Source organism: Palaemon carinicauda, chromosome 1 (genome assembly GCF_036898095.1).
Source record: "Palaemon carinicauda isolate YSFRI2023 chromosome 1, ASM3689809v2, whole genome shotgun sequence".
NCBI lineage: Eukaryota > Metazoa > Arthropoda > Malacostraca > Decapoda > Palaemonidae > Palaemon > Palaemon carinicauda.
The window spans coordinates 3,214,423-3,236,914 of NC_090725.1; the positions used below are offsets into that span (position 1 = coordinate 3,214,423).

At 46.7% G+C, this 22,492-nt stretch overlaps 1 protein-coding gene across 1 annotated transcript in view; it reads right to left on the reverse strand.

Annotated features, from left to right (window-relative positions):
* Vps25 (vacuolar protein sorting 25) overlaps nt 1-22,492 on the reverse strand; it is a 90,341-nt gene that overhangs the window by 63,050 nt on the left and 4,799 nt on the right. Inside the window, exon 2 of the mRNA XM_068379570.1 lies at nt 5,478-5,606. Coding sequence (XP_068235671.1) covers nt 5,478-5,606 — 129 coding nt within the window. The remainder of the gene's footprint in view (nt 1-5,477; nt 5,607-22,492) is intronic.

A 22,492-nucleotide genomic window follows, 5' to 3' on the forward strand; every position in this document is an offset into this window, starting at 1 on the left:
TTGTTGACAATCTTGAATGGTGGGAATGCGTAAAGATCCAGATGTGACCAATCTAGGAGGAAGGCATCTATATGTATTGCTGCTGGGTCCGGGACTGGAGAGCAATAGATTGGAAGCCTCTTGGTCAGCGAGGTTGCAAAGAGATCTATGGTGGGTTGACCCCAAGTCGCCCAAAGTCTCTTGCACACATCCTTGTGGAAGGTCAATTCGGTTGGAATAACTTGACCTTTCCGACTGAGACAATCTGCTAGGACGTTCAAGTCGCCCTGGATGAACCTCGTTACTAGGGAGATGCCTCGATCTTTTGACCAGATGAGCAGGTCCCTTGCGATCTCGTACAACGTCAGTGAGTGGGTACCTCCCTGTTTGGAAATGTACGCCAAGGCCGTGGTGTTGTCCGAGTTTACTTCCACCACTTTGCCTCGAAGGAGATACTCGAAGCTTATCAAGGCCAGATGAACCACCAAAAGCTCCTTGCTGTTGATATGCATGCTCCTCTGACTCGAGTTCCACAGACCTGAGCATTCCCGACCGTCCAGCATCGCGCCCCAGCCCAAGTCCGATGCGTCCGAGAAGAGAACGTGGTTGGGTATCTGAACTGCCAGGGGAAGACCCTCTCGTAGGCTGATATTGTCCTTCCACCAAGTCAGACAAGACTTTATCTTTTCGGAAATCGGGATCGAGACCGCCTCTAGCGTCTTGTCCTTTTTCCAGTGAAAAGCCAGATGGAATTGAAGAGGACGGAGGTGTAGCCTTCCTAGTGAGACAAATTTCTCCAGGGATGACAGCGTCCCTACCAGACTCATCCACAGCCTGACTGAGCAGCGTTCTTTCTTCAGCATCTTCTGGATGGAGAGCAGGGCTTGATCTATTCTGGGGGCCGACGGAAAAGCCCGAAAAGCTTGACTGTGAATCTCCATCCCTAAATACAGAATAGTTTGGGATGGGACCAGCTGCGACTTTTCCAAATTGACTAGGAGTCCCAATTCCTTGGTCAGATCTAGAGTCCAATTGAGATCCTTCAGACAGCGACGACTGGAAGAGGCTCTGAGAAGCCAGTCGTCCAAATAAAGGGAGGCTCGGATGTCCGATAAGTGGAGGAATTTCGCCACATTCCTCATCAGCCTCGTAAACACGAGAGGAGCTGTGCTTAGGCCAAAGCACAGGGCCCGAAACTGGTAAACCACATCTTCGAAGACGAATCTCAGAAAGGGTTGGGAGTCTGAGTGAATGGGGATGTGGAAGTAGGCGTCCCTTAGGTCTAGAGAGACCATCCAGTCTTCCTTTTTGACCGCTGCTAAGACTGACTTTGTGGTCTCCATGGAAAACTTCGTCTTTGTGACAAAGACATTCAGAGCACTGACGTCTAGCACCGGTCTCCAACCTCCTGTCTTCTTTGATACTAGGAAGAGACGGTTGTAAAACCCCGGTGATTGAAGGTCCGAGACTTTGACCACCGCTCCCTTCTCTAGCAAAAGACACTTCCAGTTTCAGGGCTTGTCTCTTTTCTTCCTCTCTGTACCTGGGAGAGAGATCGATGGGGGACGTCGCTAGAGGGGGTTTGCGTACAAAAGGGATTTTGTACCCCTCTCTGAGCAACCTCACAGATTGTTGATCTGCGCCTCTCTTCTCCCAGGCTTGCCAGAAGTTCTTGAGTCTGGCACCTACTGCTGTCTGAAGTTGCGGGCAGTCAGACTCTGCCCTTAGAGGACTTGGATCCTTTCCTCTTCCCTCTCTTCCCTTCGGCACGAGCACCTCCCCTGCTGGAGGCTCTGCCACGAAAGGGCGGTATAAACCGAGACGCTGGAGTGTCTATCCTAGGTCTAGCAGACAATGTAGGCAAAGGGGGAGCTTTGCGAGCCGAGGACGCAACTAGATCGTGGGTGTCCTTCTGCACTAAAGACAAGGCAATTTCCTTAATCAAGACTTCAGGAAACAGGCACTTGGACAAGGGCGCAAAGAGTAGCTCAGACCTTTGGCATGGCGTCACTCCAGCAGACAGGAAAGAACATAGAGACTCTCGTTTCTTCAGGACTCCGGACGTGAATGAAGCGGCAAGTTCGTTGGACCCATCACGGACGGCCTTGTCCATGCAGGACATAATGAGTAAGGAAACATCCTTATCAGCAGAAGAGATTTTCCTACTCAGGGCCCCTAAACACCAGTCTAGGAAGTTAAAGACTTCGAACGCCCTAAATATACCTTTAAGAAGGTGGTCCAGGTCCGATGGTGACCAACAAATCTTCGAGCGTCTCATGGCAAGGCGGCGGGGAGAGTCTACAAGACTTGAGAAGTCGCCCTGGGCAGAGGCAGGAACTCCCAAGCCGAGAACTTCTCCCGTGGCATACCAGACGCTCGATCTAGACGAGAGTTTAGATGGGGGGAAGGCAAATGCTGTCTTCCCTAAACTCTTCTTGGTCTCTAACCAATCTCCCAACAGCCGCAAAGCTCTCTTGGATGAGCGAGAGAGAACGAGTTTAGTAAAGGCAGGCACGGTAGCAGGAACGCCTAAGACAAACTCCGACGGCGGCGAACGAGGAGCCACAGAAACAAAGTGGTCAGGGAACAACTCCTTAAACACAGCCATGACTTTTCTAAAGTCTAAGGATGGTTGAACTGCCTTAGGCTCATCAAGTTCTGAAGGTTGATCCTCAGGATGTGGTTCAGCAACGTCCTCATCTGACAGTTCCTCATCCGATAACTGATGAGAAAACGGCAAAGGTGTGGGCAACGTTTGACTCGCCGAGTCCGGTCGCACTGGTGCATGCGTGACGGAGCCGGACGCAGCGTCATGGAACTGCTGAACAGTCTGGGAACTGTCAACAACCATGGGTGCGCGAGGACGCACAGCGTCCACCCGAGACTGTTTAGAACGTCTGGGTTGTGCAGTCAACACCATACCGGGTTGCGGAGGTTGACGCACCGCGTCAAAACAAGTCACCTCTGATGGTTGATGAACGTCCTGAACGTCACCAACCACCTCTGTGCGTTGCCTAACGTCAACATGCGGCTGGAAACCCACACTGGATCGCATCGGTGGAGGTACTACCCCAACTGGTTGACGCGAGAAAGCTACCTCAACGTCAACAGGACGCACAACAGACCGCTTGGATGGTTGTTGGCCAGAAGGTTCAGCGGCAACCTTCTCCGCATTGAAGTCCTCCATCAAGGACGCAAGCTTGGACTGCATGTCTTGCAGTAACACCCATTTAGGGTCTACGGAAGCAGGTGCGGTAACAGACGGGGTGAGCGACTGAGACGGCACAACTTTGCCTCTCTTAGGCGGCGAGCAGTCATCCGATGACGGCAAAGGGTCCGAACTGTCCCAGTGGCTACAACCGGGACGTTGGACTTGTCCTGAAGGGACCGACTTACGCTTCAAAGGTCTGGAGACCTTGGTCCAAGGTTTCTTACGAGAAACACCTTCGGACGACGAGGTAAAAATGGGCTCTCTCGTCTTACGTTGGTAGGGGCGATCTTGGAGAGATACGCCTGATACCAAAGAGGGAACGTCTGTTCGCTGATCAAGGCCTCTCGAACCCATGAGTCGTACGACATTGCTTCTCCCCTGGGCTTGGGAGCTTGCAAGAGGTCCCGGACTAGGACGACGACAGGCACGAACAGACGAACCCTCAAGCGCAACACTGTTCACAACACTTTGAGAAACACTAGGCACTTTAACACTTTCCGCCGTGGCACTTTGGCACTTTAGTTCCTTTACGTCCGCCATGAGTTGATTTCGGTCACTTGCCAAGGCCTCAACTCTCTCCCCCAAGGCATGGATAGCACGCATCATGTCTTGCATCGACGGTTCCTGAGTGCTAGGAGGGGGGTTAGGAACAACCACTACAGGGGAAGGATTAGGTTCAGGGGCATGTGGAGAGGAAAAATCTACCGACCTAGAAGAACTTCTCCTTACCCTATCTCTCTCTAGTCTGCGTGTATATTTCTCAAATTCGATAAAATCGAATTCCGAAAGGCCCACGCATTCCTCACACCGATCTTCCAATTGACAGGTTTTACCCCGACAATTGGAACAAACAGTGTGAGGGTCGAGAGAAGCCTTTGGAAGACGCCTATGACAGTCCCTAGCATTACATTTTCTGAACTTGGGAACTTGTGAAAGGTCAGCCATTTTGAATTAGTCAAGGGAAAATTCCAAAAAACGATCTAAGTCATCAACAATTAATCCGATCCAAAAAAGAGTTCAAGGATTTATTTGAAGAAAAACACCTGTACTGCGAAAGCTCAAACCAAATTAAAGTACTTCACCAAATATGATGGGAAAAACTCCAGGTTCAACAGCAAGTAAAGTACGTCTTGTCGACACGTCGACAGAGAAGAAATTGAGTCTTTGTTTACATCGAGAGTGGTATCTGGCCGACAGTTGGCGCTGGTGGGCACACCCGCAACCTGTATAGCGATCGCTGGCGAGTTTTTACTGTATGTGTCTGTCGAGCAACAGAGTTGCAGCTATTATATATTCACCGGCTAAGTTAAATATTTAAAAATAAAAAGTCTCATATTACTAAAATGGATAATGTGTCAAATCATATGATTTCCTTACATTCTGAAAGTTTGAACTAGTTTGGACAGTTTTCATCATGTTTCAGATGACAGTATTCACTATTCACTGGCAAATTCAGCCACTACCTTGTCTCCCATAACTTTAACTGAGCACTAGCAAATACAAATATAATAAATGTCTACACATTCTTGCTAATACTGTACCCTCTTTTCAAAGGGTAAATAGCCTCTTCATCTCTCCTCCTGTTAAAAACTACACACTCAAGTTATCTTATACACACAGTACTATACTGTACAGTACAGTACCTGTACTTCACATGGGCTTATTCATTTAAGTATGCAGTTTTCATATAATGATAGGAGGTTGTACTGTATGTACTCTTTCATGTTTATTACATGTACAGGGAGAGTATAAGTCACTTTATGTGGATAAAATCCAACCTACGATGGAAATCACCTTTCATTGGGTCTCTTGGAACAAATTAACGATATAGGGTGGGTTATCATTGTACTTTTTTACTATCATCATTGTTATTATTAGTATCATACATAGTAGTACCCTCCACTGCCAGGCAACTACTACCACCTCGTTAAAAGTTTGTCTGCCATTCCAGCTAAGCTGAAGTCATACTCCTATTAAAGGATAATGCTTTGCATTTGTATAGGAACAAATATCCAAAAGCATGGTTAAAATGAGCAGAGGCAGCAGCACCACCTTTCAACATACAGCCAAACTCCAAAGTGGCTAATCTTGGATAGTCGAGTGGGTGGTACTTTCCAACTTACAAACCTTTCATTACTTAACTACGGGTACCTTGTTAATGATTTAAAAGGCATTCACTTGAGCAGAAGTAATGTATCTCCTATTTTAGAAAACAATTAGAGCATATATCAATATGATAAAAATTCACTAATTAAGTACAGTATTCATAACACAATAAAAGGCTTACTTAAAGACAGGAAGGCTGGATGTTTCTGCAACATCTATCTGACTGACATTATTACTTTTACCCCATGCAATAACAAGTGCACACCAAGCATCAAGCTGTGTTTTTCTAACATCTGCATTAGGCTGCAATCTGCAAATAAGAAAAAACAAGGAATTGTAAAATGTTATTTTCATTAGTAAAATAAATTTTTGAATATACTTACCCGATAATCATGTAGCTGTCAACTCCGTTGCCCGACAGAATTCTACGGGAGGGATACGCCAGCTATCACTATACTAGAAGGGGGTGTACTCACCAGCGCCACCTGTGGCCAGGTACTGCAGTACTTCTTGTTGACACCACCTCAATTTTTCCTCGGTCCACTGGTTCTCTATGGGGAGGAAGGGTGGGTCAATTAAATCATGATTATCGGGTAAGTATATTCAAAAATTTATTTTACTAATGAAAATAACATTTTTCAATATTAAACTTACCCGATAATCATGTAGCTGATTCACACCCAGGGGGGTGGGTGAAAACCAGTGTACATGACTAAAGGATAGCTAAGTATCCCGTATTTCATATAATCAGTTATTTCAGAATAACAATGAAATAATAAGTACCTGGTAAGGAAGTCGACTTGAACCGTTACTCTGCCTTTATTAAGTTCGTCTTCCTTACTGAGCACAGCGTTCCTCTTAGGAGGCTGAATCAACTCTAAGGTGCTAAAGTATACAGGGCTGCAACCCATACTAAAGGACCTCTACACAACCTCTAACCCAGGCGCTTCTCAAGAATGAATTGACCACCCGCCAAATCAAAAAAAGGATGCGGAAGGCTTCTTAGCCTACCGTAACAACCCAAAAAACAACAATAAAAGCATTCAAGAGAAAGGTTAAAAAAGGTTATGGGATTAAGGGAATGTAGTGGCTGAGCCCTCACCTACTACTGCACTCGCTGCTACGAATGGTCCCAGGGTGTAGCAGTTCTCGTAAAGAGACTGGACATCTTTAAGATAAAATGATGCAAACACTGACTTGCTCCTCCAATAAGTTGCATCCATAATGCTCTGCAGAGAACGGTTCTTATTAAAGGCCATCGAAGTGGCTACGGCTCTCACTTCGTGGGTCCTTACCTTCAGCAAAGCAAGGTCTTCATCCTTCATGTGAGAATGGGCTTCTCTAATCAGAAGCCTTATATAATACGAAACTCCGTTTTTGGACATGGGCATCGAAGGTTTCTTGATTGCACACCATAAGGCTTCTGACTGTCCTCGTATAGGTTTTGACCTATTAAGATAATATTTCAGAGCTCTGACAGGGCAAAGAACTCTTTCTAGCTCGTTACCCACCATGTTGGAAAGGCTAGGAATTTCAAACGATCTAGGCCAAGGACGTGAAGGAAGTTCATTCTTAGCTAAAAATCCGAGCTGTAAAGAACATGTTGCAGATTCGGATGTGAACCCAATGTTCTTGCTGAAGGCATGAACCTCACTGACTCTTTTAGCTGTTGCAAGGCAGACGAGGAAAAGAGTCTTGAGGGTAAGGTCCTTGAAGGAAGCTGACTGGAGAGGTTCGAACCTAGGAGACATAAGGAACCTTAAGACTACGTCTAGATTCCAGCCTGGAGTGGGTAAACGACGTTCTTTAGAAGTCTCAAAAGACTTAAGGATGTCTTGAAGGTCCTTGTTGGAAGAAAGGTCCAAACCTCTGTGGCGGAGAACTGAAGCCAACATACTTCTGTACCCTTTAATCGTAGGAGCCGAAAGGGATCTCTCATTCCTTAGATGTAATAGGAAGTCAGCTATTTGGGTTACAGAGGTATTGGTAGAGGAAACTGCATTGGCTCTACACCAGCTTCGGAAGACTTCCCACTTGGATTGGTAGACTCTACGAGTGGATACCCTCCTTGCTCTGGCAATCGCACTGGCTGCCTCCTTCGAAAAGCCTCTAGCTCTAGCGAATCTTTCGACAGTCTGAAGGCAGTCAGACGAAGAGCGTGGAGGTTTGGGTGCACCTTGTCTACGTGAGGTTGACGTAGAAGGTCCACTCTTAGAGGGAGAGTCCTGGGGACGTCGACCAGCCATTGTAGTACCTCTGTGAACCATTCTCTTGCAGGCCAAAGGGGAGCAACCAGCGTCAGCCGTGTCCCTTCGTGCGAGATGAACTTCTGAATGACTCTGTTGATGATCTTGAATGGTGGGAATGCGTAAAGGTCGAGATGGGACCAATTCAGCAGAAAAGCATCCACATGAACTGCTGCTGGGTCTGGAACTGGGGAACAGTACAAAGGAAGCCTCTTGGTCATGGAGGTGGCAAACAGATCTAACGTAGGCTGACCCCACAAGGTCCAAAGTCTGTTGCACACGCTCTTGTGAAGGGTCCATTCCGTGGGGATGACTTGATCTTTTCTGCTTAGGCGATCTGCTGAGACGTTCATGTTGCCCTGAATGAACCTCGTTACTAGAGTGAGGTTTAGACTTCTTGACCAAATGAGGAGGTCCCTTGCTATCTCGTACAGGTTCCTCGAATGGGTCCCTCCCTGCTTGGAGATGTAAGCCAAGGCTGTGGTGTTGTCGGAGTTCACCTCCACCACCTTGCCTAGCAGGAGGGACTTGAAGTTCATTAGGGCCATATGAACTGCCAGTAGCTCCTTGCAGTTGATGTGGAGCGTTTCCTGTTCCCTGTTCCACGTTCCCGAGCATTCCTGTCCATTCAAGGTCGCGCCCCAGCCCGAGTCTGATGCATCCGAGAAGAGATGAAGATTGGGGGTCTGAATCGCTAACGATAGGCCCTCCTTGAGAAGGAGGTTGGTCTTCCACCACAAGAGAGTGGTCTTCATCTCTTTGGTGACAGGGATAGAGACTGCTTCGAGCGTCAAATCCTTGTCCCAATGAGCTGCTAGATGGAATTGGAGAGGGCGGAGGTGGAGTCTCCCTAACTCGACGAACAGGGCTAACGATGACAGGGTCCCTGTGAGACTCATCCACTGTCTCACCGAGCAACTGTTCCTCTTCAGCATGCTCAGGATGCAATCTAGGGCTTGGCTTATCCTTGGGGCCGATGGAAAAGCCCGAAAATCCAGACTCCGAATCTCCATTCCCAGGTAAACTATGGATTGGGTGGGAATGAGCTGGGACTTTTCTAAGTTGACTAACAGACCCAGTTCCTTGATCAAGTCCAAAGTCCAGTTGAGACTCTCCAGACAGCGACGACTCGTGGAGGCTCTCAACAGCCAGTCGTCTAAATAAAGGGAGGCTCTGATGTCCGATAAGTGGAGGAATTTTGCAATATTCCTCATCAGACGCGTAAACACCATAGGAGCTGTGCTTAGGCCAAAACACAGGGCTTGGAATTGGTACACAACCTTTCCAAAAACGAATCTCAGGAAAGGTTGGGAGTCTGGATGAATAGGAACGTGAAAGTAAGCGTCTTTCAGATCCAACGAGACCATCCAGTCCTCCTGCCTGACCGCTGCTAGGACCGACTTCGTCGTCTCCATAGTGAACGTCTGCTTGGTGACATAAGCATTGAGCGCGCTGACGTCCAGCACCGGTCTCCAACCTCCTGTCTTCTTGGCCACCAGAAAGAGACGGTTGTAGAAGCCCGGGGATTGATGGTCCCGGACTATAACCACTGCCTTCTTCTGTAACAGGAGCGACACCTCCTGGTGTAACGCTAGCCTCTTGTCCTTTTCCTTGTAGTTGGGAGAGAGGTTGATGGGAGAAGTGGTAAGAGGGGGTTTGCGGCAGAATGGTATCCTGTAACCCTCCCTGAGCCACCTGACAGACTGGGCGTCTGCACCTCTTCTTTCCCAAGCTTGCCAGAAGGTCTTGAGTCTGGCTCCTACTGCTGTCTGGAGAGGAGGAGAGTCAGTGTTTGCCTTTTGAAGTCTTGGGACCTTTCCTAGACCTGCTCCTGGAAGAGTCTGGACGGGAGCTTCCTCGGCTGGGGGCTCTGCCACGAAAGGGCGGAATAAACCTTGTAGCAGGAGTATCAGCCACTGGGGTGCGGTAAGTCCTGGGAACTGAGGGAGTAACCTTAGCCTTACGAGCTGAAGAGGCCACAAGATCATGAGTGTCCTGAATCATGGCCGCAGACAAATCCTTGATAAGCTCTTCGGGGAACAAGAACTTAGAAAGCGGCGCAAAAAGGAGTTGAGACCTTTGACAAGGTGTGATGCTGGAAGAAAGAAAGGTGCAAAGTTGCTCCCTTTTCTTAAGAACTCCTGAAACAAACATTGATGCAAGCTCGCCAGACCCATCCCGAATTGCTTTATCCATGCAGGACATTAAAAGCATGGCTGAGTCCTTGTCCGCAGGGGAGGTCTTCTTGCTCAAGGCCCCCAGGCACCAGTCTAGAAAATTGAAAATCTCAAAGGCACGAAATACACCCTTTAGGAAGTGGTCTAAATCGGAAAAGGTCCAGCAAACCTTAGAGCGCCTCATTGCTGATCTACGAGGAGAGTCGACCAAACTTGAGAAGTCAGCCTGGGCAGAGGCAGGGACTCCCAAGCCTGGTTCCTCTCCTGTGGCATACCATACGCCCGCCTTAGAAGTGAGCTTAGTAGGTGGGAACATAAAGGAAGTCTTCCCTAGTTGCTGTTTGGACTGCAACCACTCCCCTAATATTCTTAAAGCTCTCTTAGAGGACCTAGCAAAGACGAGCTTAGTATAAGTTGACTTAACAGGTTGCATGCCCAGCGAAAACTCAGATGGAGGAGAGCGGGGGGTAGCAGAAACAAAATGGTCCGGGTATACCTCTCTGAAAAGAGCCAGGACCTTACGAAAGTCAATGGGTAGAGGAGAAGACTTGGGTTCTTCCACGTCTGATGAGGGATCCAGGTGCGCAGCTTCCTCCTCAGAAACCTCATCACCAGAGTGTAGCGAAGTGAGAGGTAATGTAACAGCGGTATGCTGAACAGCAGAATCTGAACAAGCGGGCGCATAAACACTTGTGGTTTCATCCTCAAGTCTCTGTTGCTGAGTTAAAACCTGAGGTTCAGGCTGCAAAGACTGGTCAAGAAGAGTAGAGGAAGGTAGGCGCATGGGTTGAGGTGGCTGACTCCTAGCATGAGTTTCTTGTCTCAAGAGTTGCGCTTGCTGTAAGGGTTGCGGATGCGCAGTAGCAGGTTCCTGAGGAACGAGTTGAGGTTCCTGAGGTGTGAGCTGCGAGAGTTGAGGTAGCGGCTGCGCAGAACACAGTTCCTGTCTCGCGAGTTGAGGTTCCTGAGGTGCTAGCCTAAGGAGTTGAGGCTCTCGCCTTGAGGAGGGTTGAGGTCGCTGCAGCGAGTGCTGAGGTGGCTGGCTCATGGATGGAAGAGGTTGTCGTACCTCAAGAGGTTGTTGCCTCGCTGGTTTAACCGCAAGAGGAAGCGGAGGAAGTAAGGCATAAGACTCCTGCTCCCATTGCTGAGGTTGCCTTAAGGAAGGCGGAGGTTGCTGCACACCGCTGGTAACTGGCAACTCAGAACGCGGTAAGGTAGCCTGAGGAACCTCAACTTCGTACGCCTGGCAGACTGGACTGCGGTGAGGCGGAGCGCTCGCAGGAGGAGGTGTAACCTTCTCAGCCTGAAACTCACGCATTAAGACCGCAAGCTGTGACTGCATGGACTGCAGCAAAGACATCTTGGGGTCAACAGACGCTAAGGTCTGCTGAGGCAAAGCCTTAACAGAAGATGAGGTCTGTTGCGGCATCACCTTACCTCTCTTAGGAGGTGTGCAGTCACCTGATGACTGCGGAGAGTCAGAGCTAATCCAATGACTGCAACCAGGTTGTAGAACTCTTGAGGTCTGGACTTTGCGTTTGAGAGGTCTTGAGACCTGAGTCCAGCGTTTTCTCCCCGACATTTCTTCTGCAGACGAGTAAAAGACGGGCTCAATCGTCTGCGGGTGGGAGTGACGGTCTCTGTAAGACACGCCCGCAACCACCGAGGATACTTCTGTGCGCCGATCAAGGCCTGCCGAACCCTTTTGCCCTTCGACATTGCTTCTCCCCTGGGCTTGGGAGCTTGCAAGAGGTCCCGGACTGGGAGGACGACTGGCACGCACAGAAGTACCCTCACGCACAACACTGACACTGACACTAGCACTTGGCACCGCACTGACACTAGCACTTGGCACAGCACTGGCACTATCACCTCCCACTGCACTTTTGACCTTAAGTTCTTTGACTTCTGCCATAAGAGACTTATGGTCACTAACCACCGATTCCACTTTGTCACCTAAAGCCTGAATGGCACGCAAAACATCGGACATATCAGGTTGAGCACAAATAGTAGGCTCGGGGGTAGCCACTACAGGGGGAGGAAAAGGTTGAGGATCATGAGGTGAGGAAAAAAGCGAAGAGCGAGAAGAACTCCTCCTAACTCTCTCTCTCTCTAACTTGGTTGAATATTTAAGGAATCGAACAAATTCAAGTTCCGAAAGTCCGGCGCATTCCTCACATCGATCTTCCAACTGACAGGGTCTTTCCCTACAGTCAGAACAAGCGGTGTGAGGATCAACCGAGGCCTTCGGAATACGCCTATTACAAGACCTACATCGTCTATGGGGTGGGGCTTGTGAAAGGTCAGACATCTTGAATCAAAGAGCTAGTCAAGGGGGATTCCAAATCAAGCAAAAAGATCGTTAACCATTAATCAAAACCAAATAAAAGCTATCTAAGCTAATAGAGAAGTTTCCAGTATAGCGAAAGCCGAAATCTTAGAGAAATACTTCACCAAAAGCCGTGAACAATACTCCAAAATAATAAGCGTATCCCAGAACGTCTTGCCGGAAGCACGACAGAGGAAAAATTGAGGTGGTGTCAACAAGAAGTACTGCAGTACCTGGCCACAGGTGGCGCTGGTGAGTACACCCCCTTCTAGTATAGTGATAGCTGGCGTATCCCTCCCGTAGAATTCTGTCGGGCAACGGAGTTGACAGCTACATGATTATCGGGTAAGTTTAATATTGAAAAATATATTATCACTTTACCCTAAGATTTTACTTGTTCGTAATATTCCTGAAACAAGACAAATATTAAGAGTAAGTTTATTTTCCTAGCTATACAATCCTGAGTCTTTTAAATTAGGGATATATATTCAGTGGCTCTGGAACAACCATTGAATCGTTAACAAATTGGTCAGTACTGTAATAACAGGTGGATCCAGGAGCTTATCTGATATCAAAATTGGGAAGATTATCTAGCCTTATGAATCGAGCTTGACTCTTGTAGAGTTGGCCCAAATAGATTCGGTAGTGAACAATATAGATTATAAAATATAAAGGACAAAAAATTAAATACGAGAAGAAAATTTGCTTTGAATAGAAATCTGAATTTTAATTATCAAATATGTACATCTCATCCAACTCTAGACTCACACCCACAGGAGCCTTGGTTAGATCAGGTTTGTCAACAACAGTCCCGACAGAGTTATGAGGCCAACAGGGGAGGTCCTGAGCCATAGGCAATGATGAGGCAGGTACTGAACTGAGAGTGCCCTTCTGTTGATCTGGAGCCTGGAGGACTTTTGAAGCCCAGTTCTGCAGATGGGTTCTCGTATCCTTCTTTTCATGGAGCTTAGCTGAGATGGAAGTAAGAATAGCAGTCTCCTTCCGAGGAGCCACCACTGTCTGTGAAGCCTGCAGAGTGACCACAGGAGCAGCCACTGGCTCTGGGGGTGGAGCGAATAGTTCGACACTCAACCAGTGAGGGCCGATAGTTGTCCGTATACGTTACCTTGAACCCTTTCTTGCACTCGGGTGAAAGGTGTCCCCTGGAGGAGGCATCTCCTGCCTCGGTCTCCTCCGACTTTTCATTGCTTGTACTCGGACAAGGGCCAGTTTTTTCCTTGGGTATCAGGCTTGAAGTGACCAACCTTAGCATCAAGATACCACTGGTATCGAGATGAGTGACGAATAGTCGAAGGAGATTCCGATGATGGAGGAGGAGCAGTACTCCTACGCCTAACATTCAAAGGTGGGTGGGAACTCTCAAAAGATCCTGACACTGAGAGGGGGATTTGAACAGGTTGAAATTCATACTCTGATGATCGGGCTTCAGCAGGGACGGTGACACCCTGTTTAACAGCCCTAAAGAGCTTTGCAAACCATGGCGCGTCTTTTGCAAGCAAAGGGACCTCCACAAGAGCTCTTGGCGAGGGATATTTATGAGTGCGCCATCGTAGTGGCGTGCCCACCTGGAGGAGAGAGTAGACCTCCGTCAAGAGCAGGAACTGGCTTGCCAGGCCTGCATGGGAGAGACCCTGGAGGCTCTAGCGCGACTCGTGAAGACTTGATGTACCTCATAGGCATGATGAAAAGGGGTCTGCGACTACTGGGAGTTGGCTGCCATGACCACCAGGGCACTCCAAAGGGCTAGAAGAAAGCAGTGACGAGTCACATACCCGCTTACAAGGAACTTGAAAGGGGGACCTCTCATACTAGCGAGAAAGGCGAACCAACCTCGTAGGGTGGAGGAACACAATGTTCTTCCTGCTGAGAGCGCTGAGTGCGCAAAGTTTCAGTAAGAGAGACAGGAGCATTCCATTTACTAAAATAGGGTGACAATTCAGCCCTTCATGATGAGCTCACTAAATGCAGTTCAAGGTCTACTCCCCACCATGTGCACTTCCCGAGGACTAACCCTGAGAAGAACATGCAGTAGATACAGAGAATTTGATTCTACTCGAAGAGAAGAAACTGTTATAAGTTTCTTCGGCAGCAACTTTGAGGCCTCCAAATTTGGCAGTGAATAATTGTTCTTAGCCTTTTTCCTTTACTGTACTTCTTAGCAAAATCTTCCCACAGAACTCACTGCAGGAAAGAGACCGTGATCAGTTGTGTCAACTGCAAAGCGATTACAAATGATGGAGATTGACAGCAAGCTTTGGCATAAATCTACCATATTGCTTCTCTCCCTTACCTAGGCACAATCTCATTTTGGGGATTTCCATTATGGTAACAAGCACACTAAATAAATTAAAAGAAAAAAGTCAATAAGCCAGAATTTGAAGAGGCAGCAAGAATACACTACTCTAGCGAACTGACGGGTGGCCGTGGCTTCCCCGCAATCCCACTGGTGGTTTTAACCACCTTATTAACATTTTAATAGTGGTTCTAGCTTGGTCTCAAGTCATACTATTATTCAGACAAAAGATTTGTTTTTGAATGCAAACAAATTAGATTTTTATTTATTATAAGTTTTCTTTAGCTTAAAAAGATCACATTTTATTATTATAAATCTATATCATAATAGGGCTAAAGGCAGTAGGTTTACTAAAATGCTGGATGCATAAGATAATAGTGCTCGAATTGCAAACAAGTTCCCAGAATAGATACCATAATACCATAAATGGCACCCATGAAGATGACCAGACATAAACCCTCTTTCAATACTTTCATGAATATGTTAAGGAATATGTTAACCTGTGCAACGTTAATGGGGAAACAGGGGAGGTACCCATACCAAGTAAGATATGATGTACAAAGTTAAAATGTACATTAGTGAATTTCTGTTTTCAGAGACTTATGGCAATCTAGGTCTGGCTAGATGGCAGTGTCGTGTCCAAGAATACCTAAAGAGTACAAACTCATTACAGTACATTAAGTAATCATTACTGGCCATGGATAATTTTATGCCAAAATGATATAAATCCCTCCCAAGGAAAGGACACAAACAAAGTGCGAGTCAAGCCACGCTCTACACGACACTCAAAGTCTTCCTCTTTGGAAGACCGTGACCACCACTTGTCATTAGGAAAAGAATGCGAAATGTCATGCTTACCACAAAAGGCACAACACAAGGGGATTCACAAATTTACTATCCTCTATGGAGTATGGCATTAAAAGCTCAGGATAGAGACGACAGGCAAAATCTAACCGAGGCCCTTTGCATCAATAGGCGTAAGAGGAGATGATGATGATGATATGATTTACCTTTTACGTCACAAGCAGGACTACGCTAAAAAAATACTAAAGAATAATCAAATTAAAGGAAAAGATCCAACAGAAAAGGTGAAAAATGTGTAGCAGCAGCAACACATTCAAACAGCAGAAGTCAAAAGTAGCTCAACTCAGTTAACGGTAAAGTTTTACAAGTCTACAGGGTATCATTTCGAACAGAAAATATATGTCTTCCTGTAGCAAATAACATGATTTAACTGAATTTGACCTTCATTTCAACCGCAAACAAACAGAATAACCAGTTTGACTGAGTTCAAGTAGCCGAACTGGTTGTTGTTGTTGCGGTTGAAATGAAGGTGAAAACCGGTTGTCACGTTATTTACTAGAGGAAAACATATATTTTCTGTCAAAATGTTTAAATATAATGACTCTCATTCCGCCGCGGACCCGCTTAGGTCGCCAGAAAACAAAAACATCAAGCTCGTATGTACTAGCAAGCGGTAATGTTGAGCTGCGCACGCTAACATTAGCAACCGTTAGTATAGGATAATAGATAATTAGCGTATCTTTTCATTGGTTTATTATACATCCAAGAAGGTAATGTATACATAAATACATATACCAAAGGCACTTCCCCCAATTTTGGGGGGTAGCCGACATCAACAAGAAACAAAACAAAAAAGGGGACCTCTACTCTCTACGTTCCTCCAGCCTAACCAGGGACTCAGCCGAGTTCAGCTGGTACTGCTAGGGTGCCACAGCCTAACCTCCCACATTTCCACCACAGATGAAGCTTCATACTGCTGAGTCCCCTACTGCTGCTACCTCCGCGGTCATCTAAGGCACCGAAGGAAGCAGCAGGGCCTACCGGAACTGCGTCACAATCGCTCGCCATTCATTCCTATTTCTAGCACGCTCTCTTGCCTCTCTCACATCTATCCTCCTATCACCCAGAGCTTTCTTCACACCATCCATCCACCCAAACCTTGGCCTTCCTCTTGTACTTCTCCCATCAACTCTTGCATTCATCACCTTCTTTAGCAGACAGCCATTTTCAATTCTCTCAACATGGCCAAACCACCTCAACACATTCATATCCACTCTAGCCGCTAACTCATTTCTTACACCCGTTCTCTCCCTCACCACTTCGTTCCTAACCCTATCTAATCGAGATACACCAGCAATACTACTCAGACACTTCATCTCAAACACATTCAATTTCTGTCTCTCCATCACTTTCATTCCCCACAACTCCGATCCATACATCACAGTTGGTACAATCACTTTCTCATATAGAACTCTCTTTACATTCATGCCCAACCCTCTATTTTTTACTACTCCCTTAACTGCCCCCAACACTTTGCAACCTTCATTCACTCTCTGACGTACATCTGCTTCCACTCCACCATTTGCTGCAACAACAGACCCCAAGTACTTAAACTGATCCACCTCCTCAAGTAACTCTCCATTCAACATGACATTCAACCTTGCACCACTTTCCCTTCTCGTACATCACATAACCTTACTCTTACCCACATTAGCTCTCAACTTCCTTCTCTCACACACCCTTCCAAATTCTGTCACTAGTCGGTCAAGCTTCTCTTCTGTGTCTGCTACCAGTACAGTATCATCCGCAAACAACAACTGATTTACCTCCCATTCATGATCATTCTCGTCTACCAGTTTTAATCCTCGTCCAAGCACTCGAGCATTCACCTCTCTCACCACTCCATCAACATACAAGTTAAACAACCACGGCGACATCACACATCCCTGTCTCAGCCCCACTCTCACCGGAAACCAAACGCTCACTTCATTTCCTATTCTAACACATGCTTTACTACCTTTGTAGAAACTTTTCACTGCTTGCAACAACCTTCCACCAACTCCATATAACCTCATCACATTCCACATTGCTTCCCTATCAACTCTATCATATGCTTACTCCAGGTAATGTATAGAGACAAAAAGTCTTTTTTACCATTATATACCATTTCCCCAGTATGTTTTCCCCACCCAAAACCCCGAGTTCCCACTGGGGGTCCCCCATTATCGATGGATATAGATATATATATATATTTCTGAAACTATTAATTTCCGACAGGAACGAGTGTCATTTTCGATGGGAAAGGACCTTTTTCTGAAGAAAAAAGTAGGTTTTTCCCTAGGTTACATTACCCTGTCATAAACTACAATAGAACCCAGTTAATACCTACCTAACTACCTCGGTAACAATTGAACACCTGTTCCTGCTTAGGCCAAAGAATCTTTTATTTCAAAAGACACAAGGTTTATCTTTAGAGTATGTCAGAGCAAGCACCCCTGTATTTTCCATAACTTCTGGCCATTCAGTTTAATTTAAGTAAATGGGTCCAGCTCCCCAGTCAAGTGAGTACTTCGCATACCTAGGTAAGGTTAGGTTCAAATACATCCCTGAAATTATTCTTGATTAATTTTGGCTAGTGTGACTAACCACAAACACATTATTTTTCCATTCGGTAATGTCATTCATACATAACACTTCTACCAAGACTGGTTTAATTCATTAGGGGCCTTTGCACATCAGCGGCCAGTTCCTCACACGATTAAAAATGGTAAATGTGTAGGAGAGCTCCGCGGAAGATCTTGAAGAATTTAAACACCTACAATTCACTATTATATCATATAGAACGCTTATATAATAGTCAATATATGAGCAGCTTCTATTTAATGAAGATATTCGTGTGTATAGTTATGTTTCACTTGGACTTTTTCTAAGTGTTTGTTTTTGTTTACTGTGTGATGTCTTGGCTAAAGTGAGCTGTTTCACCGCCTTACTGCGTATGGCAAACTAGTTCTCAATGCTATTCTAACCAATAACAGGTGTTTTCTTGACGTCACACTGTTTGAAAACCAATCATGGCGGTTTTTACAAATCTAGCCAATGCTGACACTTATTACTTCACTTATCCCTGCTATTTTTCCACCAGTTACCACAGTTTACGTGAAGTTCCGCGGAGGAATATTTTAGCACGTCTCGGATCTCCCTTCAAACTGAAAAGCTCATTTTGCCGTGAAGTATGGAGCAATTAGCAGGAGCTTCATCCCGTTCCGACTGTGTCACTTGTGAAAATTGTTTCATTTCTTATGGGGATTTTTGTGTACATTATTCAGGGAAAGTTGATTTGATAATTGCATTTGCTCAACGTCATGGTTTGATTTTTGGCAGAGAAAAAGTGCCCTAATTGTGAAAATGTGTGCCGTATAGATTACAAGAAATTAGCATTCCGGTGTGATCGTAGTGTGGTTACTCGTGGGAAAAGGAAGAGGAGGTGCAATTTTTTCGTGTCTTGTTTCAAAGGTACATGGTTTGGAAAAGCAAAGTTAGATATTGAGACTAATATGTTATTTTCATTAGTAAAATAAATTTTTGAATATACTTACCCGATGATCATGTAGCTGTCAACTCCGTTGCCCGACAGAAATCTACGGTCGGGATACGCCAGCGATCGCTATCCAGGTGGGGGTGTACTCAACAGCGCCATCTGTGGTCAGGTACTCAAGTACTTCTTGTCAACAAGAACTCAATTTTCTCCTCGGTCCACTGGTTCTCTATGGGGAGGAAGGGCGGGTTCTTTAATTCATGATCATCGGGTAAGTATATTCAAAAATTTATTTTACTAATGAAAATAACATTTTTCAATATTAATCTTACCCGATGATCATGTAGCTGATTCACACCCAGGGTGGTGGGTGGAGACCAGCATACATGTTAACAAAGAAGCTAAGTATCCCGTATTTCATTTTATTAGTTATTCAAAATAACAAACATAAAATAAATAAGTACCTGGTAAGGAAGTCGACTTGAACCATTACTCTGCCTTTATTAAGTACGTCTTCCTTACTGAGCGTAGCGGTCCTCTTAGGATGCTGAACGACTCTTAGGTGCTGAAGTATAAAGGGCTGCAACCCATACTAAAGGACCTCATCACAACCTCTAACCTAGGCGCTTCTCAAGAAAGAATTGACCACCCGCCAAATCAACCAGGATGCGGAAGGCTTCTTAGCCGACCGTACAACCCAAAAACAACAATAAAAAGTATTCAAGAGAAAGGTTAAAAAGGTTATGGGATTATGGGAATGTAGTGGCTGAGCCCTCACCTACTACTGCACTCGCTGCTACGAATGGTCCCAGGGTGTAGCAGTTCTCGTAAAGAGACTGGACATCTTTGAGATAGAATGATGCGAACACTGACTTGCTTCTCCAATAGGTTGCATCCATAACACTCTGCAGATAACGGTTCTGTTTGAAGGCCACTGAAGTAGCCACAGCTCTCACTTCATGTGTCCTTACCTTCAGCAAAGCAAGGTCTTCTTCCTTCAGATGAGAATGTGCTTCTCTAATCAGAAGCCTGATGTAGTAAGAAACTGCGTTCTTAGACATTGGTAGAGAAGGCTTCTTGATAGGACACCATAAGGCTTCTGATTGTCCTCGTAAAGGTTTTGACCTTCTTAGATAGTACCTAAGAGCTCTAACTGGGCAAAGTACTCTCTCCAGTTCGTTCCCCACCAAGTTGGACAGGCTTGGGATCTCGAACGACTTAGGCCAAGGACGTGAAGGAAGCTCGTTTTTAGCCAAAAAACCGAGCTGCAAGGAACATGTAGCCGTTTCAGATGTGAAACCTATGTTCCTGCTGAAGGCGTGGATCTCACTTACTCTTTTAGCTGTTGCTAAGCACACGAGGAAAAGAGTTTTTAATGTGAGGTCCTTAAAAGAGGCTGATTGGAGCGGTTCAAATCTTGATGACATAAGGAACCTTAGGACCACGTCTAGATTCCAGCCTGGAGTGGACAACCGACGTTCCTTTGAGGTCTCAAAAGACCTAAGGAGGTCCTGTAGATCTTTGTTGGTGGAAAGATCCAAGATCCAAGCCTCTGTGGCGGAAAACCGCTGCCAACATACTTCTGTAACCCTTGATCGTAGGAGCTGATAGGGTTACAGTGGTACTGGTTGAGGAAACTGCATTGGCCTTGCACCAGCTTCGGAAGACTTCCCATTTAGACTGATAGACTCTGAGAGTGGATGTCCTCCTTGCTCTGGCAATCGCTCTGGCTGCCTCCTTCGAAAAGCCTCTAGCTCTTGAGAGTCTTTCGATAGTCTGAAGGCAGTCAGACGAAGAGCGTGGAGGTTTGGGTGTACCTTCTTTACGTGAGGTTGACGCAGAAGGTCCACTCTTAGAGGAAGAGTCCTGGGAACGTCGACCAGCCATTGCAGTACCTCTGTGAACCATTCTCTCGCGGGCCAGAGGGGAGCAACCAACGTCAGCCGTGTCCCTTTGTGAGAGACGAACTTCTGAAGTACCCTGTTGACAATCTTGAACGGCGGGAATGCATACAGGTCGAGATGGGACCAATCCAGCAGAAAGGCATCCACGTGAACTGCTGCTGGGTCTGGAATCGGAGAACAATACAACGGGAGCCTCTTGGTCATCGAGGTAGCGAACAGATCTATGGTTGGCTGACCCCACAGGGCCCAAAGTCTGCTGCAAACATTCTTGTGAAGGGTCCACTCTGTGGGGATGACCTGACCCTTCCGGCTGAGGCGATCTGCCATGACATTCATATCGCCCTGAATGAACCTCGTTACCAGCGTGAGCTTTCGATCTTTTGACCAAATGAGGAGGTCCCTTGCGATCTCGAACAACTTCCTCGAATGAGTCCCTCCCTGCTTGGAGATGTAAGCCAAGGCTGTGGTGTTGTCGGAGTTCACCTCCACCACCTTGTTTAGCTGGAGGGACTTGAAGTTTATCAAGGCCAGATGAACCGCCAACAACTCCTTGCAATTGATGTGAAGTGTCCTTTGCTCCTGATTCCATGTTCCCGAGCATTCCTGTCCGTCCAATGTCGCACCCCAGCCCGTGTCTGATGCGTCCGAGAAGAGACGGTGGTCGGGGGTCTGAACAGCCAAAGGTAGACCTTCCTTGAGAAGAATGCTGTTCTTCCACCACGTTAGAGTAGACCTCATCTCTTCGGAAACAGGAACTGAGACCGTCTCTAGCGTCATGTCCTTTATCCAGTGAGCAGCTAGATGATACTGAAGGGGGCGGAGGTGGAGTCTCCCTAACTCGATGAACAGGGCCAGCGATGAAAGTGTCCCTGTTAGACTCATCCACTGCCTGACTGAGCATCGGTTCCTTCTCAGCATGCTCTGGATGCATTCTAGGGCTTGGTTGATCCTTGGGGCCGACGGAAAAGCCCGAAAAGCTCGACTCTGAATCTCCATACCCAGGTAGACAATGGTCTGGGATGGGACGAGCTGGGACTTCTCCAAATTGACCAGGAGGCCCAGTTCCTTGGTCAGATCCATAGTCCATCTGAGATTCTCCAGACAGCGACGACTTGTGGGAGCTCTTAAAAGCCAGTCGTCTAAATAGAGGGAGGCTCTGATGTCTGCCAAGTGAAGGAATTTCGCAATATTCCTCATCAGTCTGGTAAACACAAGAGGTGCCGTGCTTAGGCCAAAGCACAGGGCTTGGAACTGGTACACAACCTTTCCAAAGACGAATCTTAGGAAAGGTTGGGAGTCTGGATGGATGGGGACGTGAAAGTACAGTATGCGTCTTTCAGGTCTAACGAGACCATCCAGTCCTCCTGCCTGACCGCTGCTAGGACCGACTTCGTCGTCTCCATCGTGAACGTCTGCTTGGTGACAAAAGCATTGAGAGCACTGACCTCCAGCACCGGTCTCCAACCTCCTGTCTTCTTGGCTACCAGGAAGAGACGGTTGTAAAAGCCCGGGGATTGATGATCCCGGACTATGACCACTGCTTCCTTTTGTAGCAAGAGCGACACCTCTTGTTGCAACGCTAGCCTCTTGTCCTTCTCCTTGTAGTTGGGAGAGAGGTTGATGGGAGATGTAGCTAGAGGGGGATTGCGGCAGAACGGAATTCTGTATCCCTCCCTTAGCCACTTCACAGACTGAGCGTCTGCACCTCTGCTCTCCCAAGCTTGCCAGAAGGTCTTGAGTCTGGCTCCTACTGCTGTCTGGAGAGGAAGGCAGTCAAAACTTGCCTTTTGTGGACTTGGAACCCTTCTTGGACTTGCCACGGTGACTGTCTGCACGGGTACCTCCTCTGCTGGAGGTTCTGCCACGAAAGGGCGGGATGAACCT